Here is an 11,992-nt window from a genome sequence, read left to right on the forward strand (position 1 = left end):
GGCATAGACCTACGCAAGGCGTTCGATAACGTAACACATGAAGCGATAGCCCAGCACTTGGCTTCAACAAACCCTGGGGAACGTATTTACAACTACGTGTGCTCTTTCCTCCAAGGCCGTACTGTGGAACTTTCCCTGATTGACAGCAACGCCACGAAGAGACTTGCCCTATCCAACAAAGGCACGCCACAGGGAGCTGTTCTTTCACCTTTCCTCTTCAACCTTGTAATGAGCCAACTCCCACAGTTACTAGACTGCATACCCAATATCCGACACACCCTATACGCGGACGACGTGACGGTATGGACCACTACTGGCTCCGACGGACAGATCGAGGAGGCACTGCAACGTGCTGTGGACACAGTGGCCGGATACGTCGCGTGTGCAGGTCTCGAATGCTCAGTGGAGAAATCTGAACTCCTCCTTCTTCGTCCTCCTGACTACCGTAAGGTTAAACACCCGCCACTACCAACCATCACTCTCAGAATGGCCGGATCCGAAATACCGATAGTGCAGCACATGCGGGTACTCGGCCTTCACGTACAAGCCGGCAGGGGCAATACCGTCGCACTAGAGAGGCTTGCGGTCACCGTCACTCAGACTGCCCGTCTGTTAGGAAGAATCTCCGCGCGGAAACACGGCATGAAAGAAAAGGAACTTCTCCAGCTGTTAAACGCCTTCGTAACCACAAGAATAACTTATGCCTTACCGTACCTACGACTCCTCCAGGCTGAAAAAGAAAAAGTAGACAGACTTATTCGCACAGTCCACAAGATCGCTTTGGGCCTCTCCCGCACCACATCGACCATGCACCTCCTCAGCCTTGGAATTCACAATACAATAGATGAACTTATCGAGGCTCACCGAACTGCACAAATTGAACGATTGCGTGGTAGTAAAACCGGAAGATGGATACTTCAACGAATCGGAATTCCCTCGTCACCAAGCGGACAAGACTTGATCTCGCTACCGCCTCTCCTCAGACAGCGCTTCATTGTGCAGCCGCTGCCGAAAAACATGCTGGCCGGCATTCATGACGGTAGACGATCAGCCCGCGCCAGAAACCTTCACAATACCTATGGTACGAACACAAAAGTGGCTCACGTCGACGCGGCAAGCTACCCAACCCCCAAACAAGCCTTTGCAATCAACGTCTCGTCGAAACGTACCCCAGTCGATATAGAGCCTACCACGAGGTGCGCCGGCTCCATACGCACACAAGACCCAACCGAGGCCGAAGAAGCTGCCATAGCACTCGCCGCAATGGCCGGTTTTGAAACAATTATCAGTGACTCCAAATCTGCTATCATCCGATTTGCCCGGGGCACTGTTTCCCCAACCACGGCGCGCATCCTCCGTCCTCTGCCCCGAGCGGCACGCAACGCCTCAGGCGACACTACTGCCAGCAGCACCGACGATGACGATCCTCGTTTAATCCAACTCATCTGGGTCCCAGCGCACGCAGGAAACCCGGGCAACGAAGCCGCCCACAGACAAGCTCGAGGACTCGTATGCCGAGCGGTGGGCCAGACTTCGGACCACGATATCGAAGCAACTGAAGCACTCATCACCTTTCACGACATCACACAGTACTACAAGCTATCAAGGCAAACCAGACCACCCCCGCACCCGGAACTAAACAAAGCTCAACAAATCACTTGGCGGCGGCTTCAAACGAACTCATTCCCTTCCCCGTACATATACAGGCACATATACCCTGCCTTATTCACATCTACGTGCACCCTTTGCAAGACCCAGACCGCAACCTTGGATCACATCATCTGGGGATGCAGCAAGGACCCTCCCCCACCAAACCTCCTAGGACAGTCACCTTCAAGTGAGGCCTGGGAGAGAATCCTCACGACCACAAGCCTGGACACCCAGCTCCGGGCCATCAAACGCGCTGACGAGGTGGCGACCAGGCATGGCCTGACAGCCCTCGCCACTTAGGAAACCGTCAGCTGCCTTAATAAAGTTCAGTAAAACCGAAAGTTGGGCGAGTTGGTGACAGTTCATGATTACAAATAAGCAGCGCACGACGTTTTACAAAAGAGAGACGAAGGCAGCGGTGTCCCTTTCGTCTCTCTTTTGTAAAACGTCGTGCGCTGCTTATTTGTAATCATTAATAAAGTTGTTTACTACTACTTCCCCATATAGAAGCACCGCCATCCAGCGGACATTCCAAGGACTAAACGAGAGGTGGTACACGCACACTTTCTTACGGCTTGCGCTTCGGGTCCACTTCCCACCTTTAACCACCTCGAGTTCATGGTATATACTGGTTCAGTGTATTCATGGAACACGCTCTGAAAAACGGAGGAAGTGTCAAAGCATTGAAGAGGAAACTTGGGATAGGCAAAAATCGGATGTATGCACCAAGGGACAAAGAAGGCAAAATAACTACCAATATGGATAGGATAGTTAAAATAGCGGAGGAGTTTTACAGAGATCTGTACAGTAGCCGGGACAACCACGACTTTAATACAATAAGAACTAGCAGTAACCCAGATGACACCCCACCAGTATGATAGAAGTCAGAAAAGCTTTGGAGAGCATGCAAAGAGGCAAAGCTGCTGGTGAGGATCAGGTAACATCAGATCTGCTGAAAGATGGAGGACAGATCGTGTTAGAAAAACTAACCACCTTGTTTACGAGGTGTCTCCTGACGGGAAGAGTACCAGAGTCTTGGAAGAACGCTAACATCATCTTAATACATAAGAAAGGAGATGACAAGGACTTGAAGAATTACAGGCCAATCAGCTTGCTCTCTGTAGTATACAAGCTATTTGCAAAGGTAATTGCTAACAGAGTAAAGAAAACATTAGAATTCAATCAACCAAAGGAACAAGCAGGATTTCGAACAGGCTACTCAACAATTGACCACATTCATACTATCAATCAGGTAATAGAGAAATGCTCACAGTATAACCAACCACTATACATAGCCTTCATAGATTACGAGAAGGCGTTTGATTCAGTAGAAATATCAGCCGTCATGCAAACACTGCGGAATCAGGGCGTAGATGAAGTATATATAAACATTCTGGAAGAAATCTACAGGGGATCAACTGCTACCGTAGTGCTTCATAAAGAAAGCAACACAATACCAATCAAGAAGGGTGTAAGGCAGGGGGACACAATTTCCCCAATGCTATTTACCGCGTGCTTACAGGAGGTTTTCAGAAGCCTAGAATGGGAACAGTTAGGTATAAGAGTCAATGGAGAATACCTTAGTAACCTGCGCTTCGCCGATGACATTGCATTGCTGAGTAACTCAGGGGACGAATTGCAACTCATGATTACGGAGTTAGACAAGGAGAGCAGAAAGGTGGGTCTTAAAATTAATCTGCAGAAAACGAAAGTGATGTACAACAACCTCGGCAAGGAGCAGCGCTTCGATATAGGTAATAGTGCACTTGAAGTTGTAAAAGACTATGTCTACTTAGGGCAGGTAATAACCGCAGAGCCGAACCACGAGATTGAAGTAACTAGAAGAATAAGAATGGGGTGGAGCACATTTGGCAAGCACTCTCAAATTATGACAGGTAGATTGCCACTATCCCTCAAGAGGAAGGTACATATATAACAGCTGTATCTTGCCGGTACTTAGCTACGGAGCAGAAACCTGGAGACTTACAAAGAGGGTTCAGCTTAAATTGAGGACGACGCAGCGAGCAATGGAAAGAAAAATGGTAGGTGTAACTTTAAGAGACAAGAAGAGAGCAGAATGGATTAGGGAACAAACGGGGGTTAAGGATATCATAGCTGAAATCAAGAAGAAGAAATGGACATGGGCAGGGCATGTAGCGCGTAGACAGGATAACCGCTGGTCATTAAGGGTAACTGACTGGATTCCCAGAGAAGGGAAGCGGGTTAGGGGGAGACAGAAGATTAGGTGGGCAGATGAGATTAAGAAGCTTGCGGGTATAAATTGGCAGCAGCAAGCACAGGACCGGGTTAACTGGCGGAACATGGGAGAGGCCTTTGTCCTGCAGTGGACGTAGTCAGGCTGATTATGATGATGATGATGATGATGATGATGATGATGTATTCATGGCACTGCGGCCGAACGCTCGCTAAACCTTTCGAAAACCAAGGAGGTTACGCCCAGCGAGTATGACGTAGCAAAATTTTTCAGTCAGATAGTGCTCAATGTACATGCCAATGGCTGCTAATGGGAAATGAGAGGTGGAGAATTCGGCTTTTACTTTCTTACGGCTTGCGCTTCGTATCTACTTCCTATTTTTAACCACCTCGAGTTCATTCATGGTATATAAAAGTTCATTGTATTCATGGCACTGCGGCTCAACGCCCGCTAAACCTTTCTAAAGCTAAGGAGGTTACACCCAGCGAGTATAACGTAGCAACCCTTTCTTGTCAGATAGTGCTCAATGTACATGCCAATGGCTGCTAATGGTGATCGCAGCCTGCGCGTTAACTAAAAGCCGAATGCTCCTGTCTCTCATTCCTCATTAGCAGCCATTGACATGTACATTGAGCACTATTTTTATTGTTCAACAACGCACAGAAGAAGTCTCTCACCGGCACCACCTTGGAGGTCAAAATGTTATACTTGTTACATACTACGGGAGACGAACGGGTACCGCTATAAGGAGCTTCGCCCCTAAAAACTGCATGGTCGGCCGAATGAAGTGAATCGAAGTACTTGCGCGCGTGCCAGTATTAGTGAACTGAACACACAGAATATATGTAACGATCATTGCAAAGGGTTAAGATATACGAGCCCTTGTGGGCGCAAATAAATGTTCAGAGAGTACCCCACTGGTTGCAGGCCATCTGAAGTGAAGAAACACGTACATTGTGAAACGATGCAGTACATTTTATAAAACTGGGTTTACATAATGATGACGATATACACTACACCATAGATTTTACCGCGTCGTATTCGCATTTACTTTTCCATTTTTTCAAGGAACACTTGAAGATACTTTCGAAATGTCTAGCCCTGAATGGCTGGCGTTCCTGTCTGTCGTCAAATTTTATTGCCCGTCGATGCACAACTGGCTACGAGCGCGAGGCTTTCGGAAAGAAAATGTAGATATCAGTTCGTCTTTGCTGCTAACCCGACCACGACCTTCCAATGTTTTTTTTTTCCTCGACGCCCAACAAGACCGCCTGCAAGTTCCACATTGGCAATCTTGCCTTACCAGATGTTTCCGTGTACTTATTAAAAATAAACAAAATAGTCGAGAACACCGACGCCACTGGTGCGGCCTTTTGGAAACAGTGCTGGATTTAGATTCGCCACGCCCCCTCGCGTCCACCGACATCAACGGATGGTATATCCGTCACAGCGAGTGTCTACTGGCACTCTATCGTGTCTAGTCGTTCGCGACGTCTACGATTCGTGAAGAAAAAGTTCAGAAGATGTCAAAGTTATCGGTGCGGCTCGACTGCCTGCGACGACACAGCCTGCCGCTGCTGGCACTGCGTAGAGGTGTCGCTGCAGTCGCGGCAGCAGACGGCGGCAACGCCGACAGCGTCGATGTGCCCAGGCTGCCCGACAGGAAGGTCTCGCGAGCAACCGCCAGCGCCTGGTCGCTCTCGGGGTAGATCAGGCTCCAGATGAGCGACAGAGGCGTGGCCACGAACGTGCCGAACACCAGTCGGAAGATGGAGAGCCAGACGGGCTCGCCGCTGCGAAGCAGCGACGGAGCGCCACTTTCGCCCATGGCCGCTGATCTGCAGGACGCGACGCGCGTGCCCAGAACAGTGTTGAAAGTATAAGTTACGGTGTCGAAGATCCAGTCAAATTGCGACTACCGTGGGTGTGGTATAGTGCATATTTCTATGGTGAACATCTATTAGCGACAGTATCGTTCGAATAAAGAGACAGAGGCTAAAATATTCGCACAACGGGCGTTACGTTTTAGGCATATTGCCCCCACCTCCCCGAAGGGAATGCCCGTTAGAAAATTCGGATGCATTTCTTATGCCTAGAGTACACGACGTAGTAATTTCAATGGCGTAAATCAATGATGAACTAAGTATTTGTGCCACAACGATTTATTTACACATTAATCAGCCAGCGAACGCTCGAGAGTGAGGAGCGCGCTTCATTCCATTTATACATACGGACGAGCGAGCGGACGGGAGTGTGGAGCACAGAGGGGGGAGAGAGCGAGCGGTGAGAGGAACGGCGAAGCACGGCACCTACCCTCTTCTACACTCTCTCCACACACGCGGCAGTTCCGCCGAGCTACCGCGATGCGAGCGCCCTCACACGCCAGGGTGCGCTCCATCTCCCAATCACTTTTAGCTACTCCGCCCGAACCACCTGCCCCGGTTGCTACTGGCGAGAATGAGAAAGGGAGAGCGGAGAGATAAGACCTGCCCCTGTCGGCACGCGGACACCGACAGACGCCTGACAAGCCACCTACTAAGAAATGCATTCGCATTGAAAAATAGGTAAACATGGTGCCGGGGACCCCAAGCCTACGGCGTACGCACGTTGTTGCTTTGCTTTGTACTCCCAGCTGCACCAACAGGGAATTCAATGAAAGGAACGCAAAAGCGTGCATACACAGGCAGCTCGGAGTACCCGGCACTTATACGGCAGTAATCTAGAACGAGCGCGTTATTCTATATGTGGCAAGATTCGTGACGCCAGCTGTTTTCTTGACGTCAGGATGAAATAAGCTCTCGATTGGTCGATATACGAGATATAGATATATGTTGAAAATTGTCTCCTACCCTGCTTTGCCATGCAGCCGCATGCCCGTTCTGCCTTGTCCGGAATCACTATCGTGCGCGATAAACTTATTTCACTATGGCGTTGTGCAGTCGAGAAGCGCCAAATCCCGACTGGCTCAACGCGTGGTACCGACATCCCACGAGTTTTATGAAGGAAAAAAGTGAAGAGGAGGAAGGAGCACTTGTCGCAGCGAAGGCGAGAAGGAAACCACTGCCTCGCCTTTGAACTCGCTTTGGTTTAGGGTCCCTTTAAGGCAATACGAGGGTTAGCAATCTGCTGCCCGCGGGTCGGCACGGCAGTTTGACCTAAAATGGTAATTTCGCTCATAACCTGTTTCACCTTGCAACATGCGGGCTGAAAACTAACGTAATTTCTAATCTAATTTTGGAAATTAATGTTCAGTCACCCGCGGTTTGTCTCTTCACCTGCAAAACCATCCTCTCCCCCCCCTCCGATTCACTGTTCGCTCCCCCCCCCCGCTGAGTCAGCCTCATGCAACTCTTCCGCCTGAAGAAGTTGCGGACCCGGACCCCCTTCCACCTTAATAAAACGCGATCCACAACACACCTGGGCAACACGAGCAGCGCCGCCGACGGCACCAGGTGAAGCTGCTCGAGCGTCTTGCGGTAGTCCTCGCGCGAGAACTCGCGCAGCGGGTTCGTGCGCGCCATGGTGAACGGGAAGCACGTGGGCAGCACCCTGGCGAGCAGTTCCTCGGTGTACCAGCGCACCTCGTCCAGGTACGCGGACGCTGGAAACGACCGGAGCACCGAGCTGCCGTCCGGCAAGTTGAGCACGATGTTCGCCTTGTCGGCGCCGCATAAGGCACCGCCGCAGCCGCGAATCGCCAGCGGCGTGTAGCTCGCCGACCTGCCGACGTTGTTGCCTACTCCGGACGTCTGCGACGCTTGGGCGCTCGGCGAACGGCCACCGTTGACTGCCAAGCGACTCGCCGATGGCCGGTTACGAAACAGGTTCCGGACGTTCGTGCCGGACAGCGAGACGCGATGACAGGCGTTCGTGCTCGCGACAGCGGTCTTGGAGGCGTTCGCCTTTGCCTCGCCCTCGACGCCGTCTGCCTTCTGGTCACTGATGGTAACGTGGACGCGCTGTTTGCCCGGCAACCCCGCAGGGGACGCTGTCGTTTCATCGCTGTCTTGGGCTGCTTTCGCTTGTGCCTTTGGGGCAAAAATATTTTTGTGCTGAGAACGATGTCCCTTCAAAAAATAATTCAGTATCTCGACGTAACGTATAAACAGCAGAGCGTTCTGTACATTAGTAAAGGTGGACATGATGATGTACACTTAACGTGAATGGACAAAAGTGTCTGAGGACAGACGTTTCAACTAGGCTATGACAAGTGTCACCAGTCCGAGTCAAGCATTGTCTGTTCCATCGTTACTACGCCCAGCCTAAAGGCCCACCTGAATGACAGCGAACCATATATAGAAGTGAAAGAAAAGCATCGCCTCTGTGGTGCGATGCCTCGTAACGATTCGCTCACTGGCCAAGCAGACGCAAACACTGTTACCCGCTCAAGTAATCCTTGTACCAATCCTCATGCGGCATTTATAAGGTACTTTTTTTAGATAAAAGTAAAATTACAGCTAGTATGACGTAAGGTGGAAAAGATGGATGTGCGAATCAGCTTTCAGGTCAACAATTCTACAATATTTTCTCGGGTTTCACGCGCCAAAGCGACGATACGATTGTGAACGTAGTGAAGAGCTCCGTAAATATCGGTCACGTTGGCTTCTTAGGCATGCAGGTAGATCTCAGTACACGAACTACTAGCATTTCGCCTCAATCTAAACGTGACCGCCACGGCCGGGATCGAACCCGCGACATTCGGCTCAGCAGCCGAGCACCGCAACTACTGCTTACAATGGCGGTATTTCAGTAAAGGCAGATACTGCTCTCTAAAGACCCTCATTGGTACAAACCTTGGTGACGTTGGTGTGCGACTCACCACCGACGCTGAGAGAGATGGTGGGGCCTTCCACGTCGTTGAGCGTGCGGAACAGGTTGTTCAGCGACTCCTCGAGGGCGCCCGCCCGGTGAAGCAGGGTACGCCTGGACGCTGTGCGAGCCATCTCGTCCATCCAGTCGGTCTCGACCCTGAACGCCGAGGGTGTCCTGCGAGCCATCAACTCGTCGTCCACGGTCTCGTCGTCACCGTCGCTATTCAGGAGTCGCTCGTACGGTGGGCTTCGGCCCACGGTCACCGCCCTCCGGTCTCCTCTCGGTCGCGAATGCGACGGCGGCGCCCTCTTCGACGGCGCGGCAGCGCTGTCGTCGCTCGTGCGGTGCGCGGGACCGAAGACAAGCGGGTCTTCCCGTTGAGAGTTGCTGGCCGTGAGGAACTCCTTGCTCCTGTTGGGGCTGGAAGACCTCTGGGCGCTCTTCCGCGACCGGTGAGAATTGCGATTTTGAGCCATTGTGACTTGAGCCGTCTGCTTCGAAGGCAGCTGCGGCCCTGAAAGTGGCGCAGGCACCGTTTCACACGGAGCCTCCTTCACGAATGACTTGTGGGACGTCTCCTCGGGGGCTTTCTGGACTTCCGCTTGAGTAAGCACTTCTGGAGTCTGATGAAGAGGTGGCGGCGGCGGTGTGGGCTGGCGAGTCGTAAGACCCGACTCGATGGCTCCGGTTTCTTCTTCGGTGATCGTGTCGATTCCCGGTCGTAGGCGAACGACGCACCCTTCCTGGTCTAGGGACACTGTTGGCAGCGGTGGCGGCGGCGCGGAAATCTGCGTTTTCGGTGACCCATTGTTATCCGGAGAGCTTACCCGTGCGTCGTTCGCTGGTGACAGCGGCGGCTTGGACGGCGAAGCGCTCTTGGACCTCTTCGCTTTTCTATCAGACGGGACCTTCAGGTCCTGTGAGGTGCCGCCAGCGGCGGATTCAAAATGCTTAATCTTCTGGGCGAGTTGGCCGAGGTTTTTATTCGGCTTTTGAGTCGAAGACCCGGGGGGCGCAGCAGCAGCATTATCGGCCACTTTTTTCGAGGATGCCGTCGTTTTCTTCGAATCGCCCTTGGGGTTTTTCGTCGGGGAATCGTGGCGCTTCTTCCGTTTCTCGGAGTCGTGCTTGGCTTGCTGCGGCGGCGACTGCAACGACGCGTCCGAGTCACGCTGATGCTTATGGGAACGAGTGCCCGAAGAACGTCCTCGCTTATACGCTGAAGTGTCTTTGTCCCCGACCTGTTCAGGAACGCCCTCTTGCAACACATCTAACACTTCTGGGGCATCGCCCACGTTGGCCTGCACGTTGTCCAACTGGCACGATCTCTTGAAAGAGTCTGCTGGTTGCCCCTGCCTTTCCTTCTTGGCGTGAACCTCGACTGTTTTGACCGGAGGCGGCGTCTCGAATTTTGTGGCTTCTTGCTTGGCCTTCGGCCTGTGAGAGGACTCGGCGGGTCTGCGCACGTGTGCCTTTGGCGTCTCCGCGGCCGACACTTCCGGGAGCTTGCCGTCGGAGTGCTCATGCTGCGAGCTGCCCAGGACTTTGTCCGCGAACTCCTGCGCGAGCACGGCGAATTTTATTAACAGCTCGGGACCGTCCGCGATCACGTCGCACAACATCGAATCGGCGCCCTCTAGCGTTACCGGATACGCATCGCTGACGGGTCCCTGGTTTGCGCAGACGGCTGTTGCTGCCGGAGGCGGTGGTGGAGGAGGAGGCGGCGGAGGCGGCATGGTCGCGTTGACCTCGTCGTCGTCCTTGGTCTTGCGCGATCCCGGGCGCACCTGGTCGTTCGCACCGTTGTCAACGGCGTGCTCGCTTTTGTCACCCGGAAGGTCAACTGGAAGGGACTTGCCTTTCTGGTCGACGTCGGCTCCTCCGGCGAGTGCACCCTCGCTGCATACCTGCACCTCCAGGTCTTTCTTCTCCTTGCCGTCTCCCATGAGCGACGCCAGGTCCCCGGCCAGCTCTCCATGAATCTGCGCCGTCGCGACTGTGGCCACCGACACAGACGTCGTCTCTTCCATGGCGGCTAGTTTCTGGAGCAGGCTGTTGTACGACCGCTTGTCGTCCATGTTAATCTGCGTCGCCTGCTCCGCGAGCACAACAATGCTAGTCTGCACGTTGGCCTCCTGCCTTTTCAGCTTCTTCTTGGAGCGTCGTTCTCCGCCCCTGCTGTGTTTTTTGGTGGCGCCTTCGGTCGGCGGTTGCTGCTGCTGAGAAAGCGGTCCGGGGCCATTTTCTGCAGTGACAGGGAGTCGAGCGGCGGACGACTGGCGGTTAAGGCGCATCATGCGGTCGACGGACAGGCTCGCCTCGCTCTGGTTTCGCATGTCCGAGTCAACCTTCTTGACGTTGCACGATGCAATGAGCGCCGCGAGCCGGTCGCCGAACAAGACCGGGTCTGTGAAGCCGACGATGGAGGCCTCGAGGTTGCCGCGAGAGCTGATAAAAAAGGTGGACGGGATAGCGGTCACCGGGTACACGAGCGTGAACTGGCGGCAAGCGTTGCTGTTTGCGCGTAGCCGGATGGGGACGCAGCTCATTATGTCTAGCAGCTTGTTCACCTCGGCGTCGTCGAAGGTGGAGCGCATGTTCTGCGACGCCAGGTCGTCTCCCTCGATGAACACCAAGAGGAGGACGCGTCGGCTGTGGGCCTCGGCGATGGCCTGCAGCATGTTTCCGCTGAACCACCTCATGGCGATTTTTTGGGGATCGGGAGGGATCCCCCTCCCCTGTGGCGCCGATCCTGGTGAGGTTTTTTGTTTACTCACGCCATCGCTGGGCCCTAATTTCGTCCAACCGAGTAGATGCCTCCACTGAGCGGGAATTTTGCTCGGCCCATGATGGCCGACCCGGATTTCCTCTTCCTCATCTTCTACGCCGCCACCATTAGTGAGAGCATACTGTAGCATATGATCACCCTGAAAAGATTGGCACATACCCACTTAGGTGATGGGTCCGCCAAGGGTCATCGGATCATGTGGTGCCACGTGTCCGTACCGCTTGGTTTTTGTGATGCAAGTAGTTACATCACAGGCTTGCATAGGTACGCTTTTGTCGCCTCCTGCAAGCCGGCCTTCGCCACAGTGACCCGACCATCTATGACCGCTGGATACACAATAACAGATTTCACACGACACTGCTGCACTTCGTGCACAACACCAATCTTATGGCACGCATCTAATTCACATGTCGCGTAACCTTTGAAACAGAGGACCATTCAGAAAGCAGGCCATTGTCGATTGATTAAATTTATTTAACTAACTGCATCTGCTTCCGTCCCTGTGTTCCAGCTCATAAGCCCCCCCC

At 53.0% G+C, this 11,992-nt stretch overlaps 1 protein-coding gene across 1 annotated transcript; it reads right to left on the minus strand.

Annotated features, from left to right (window-relative positions):
- Positions 1–4,835: 4,835 nt before the first annotated feature.
- Positions 4,836–11,604, minus strand: LOC142765782 (uncharacterized). The gene is made up of 3 exons (XM_075867439.1): positions 8,659–11,604; positions 7,283–7,893; positions 4,836–5,703 (listed from the first exon to the last, which is right to left on the minus strand). Exons 1-3 carry the CDS (start codon positions 11,593–11,595, stop codon positions 5,382–5,384), a joined length of 3,870 nt encoding a protein of 1,289 aa, XP_075723554.1. The 5' UTR covers positions 11,596–11,604; the 3' UTR covers positions 4,836–5,381.
- Between the last annotated feature and the right edge of the window lie 388 nt (positions 11,605–11,992).

The sequence above is a fragment of the Rhipicephalus microplus genome, chromosome 6 (genome assembly GCF_043290135.1).
Source record: "Rhipicephalus microplus isolate Deutch F79 chromosome 6, USDA_Rmic, whole genome shotgun sequence".
Lineage (NCBI taxonomy): Eukaryota > Metazoa > Arthropoda > Arachnida > Ixodida > Ixodidae > Rhipicephalus > Rhipicephalus microplus.

What these genes read in the sequence shown, in the direction of transcription:
- LOC142765782 (XM_075867439.1), bottom strand. Translation starts at nt 11,595, where the DNA reads ATGCTACAGTATGCTCTCACTAATGGTGGCGGCGTAGAAGATGAGGAA. An exon ending in CGCACACCAACGTCACCAAG is followed by an intron (nt 7,894 to 8,658) that starts GTTTGTACCAAT and finishes TTTGCCCCAAAG; the next exon opens with GCACAAGCGAAAGCAGCCCA. An exon ending in GCGCTGCTCGTGTTGCCCAG is followed by an intron (nt 5,704 to 7,282) that starts GTGTGTTGTGGA and finishes CGCGTCCTGCAG; the next exon opens with ATCAGCGGCCATGGGCGAAA.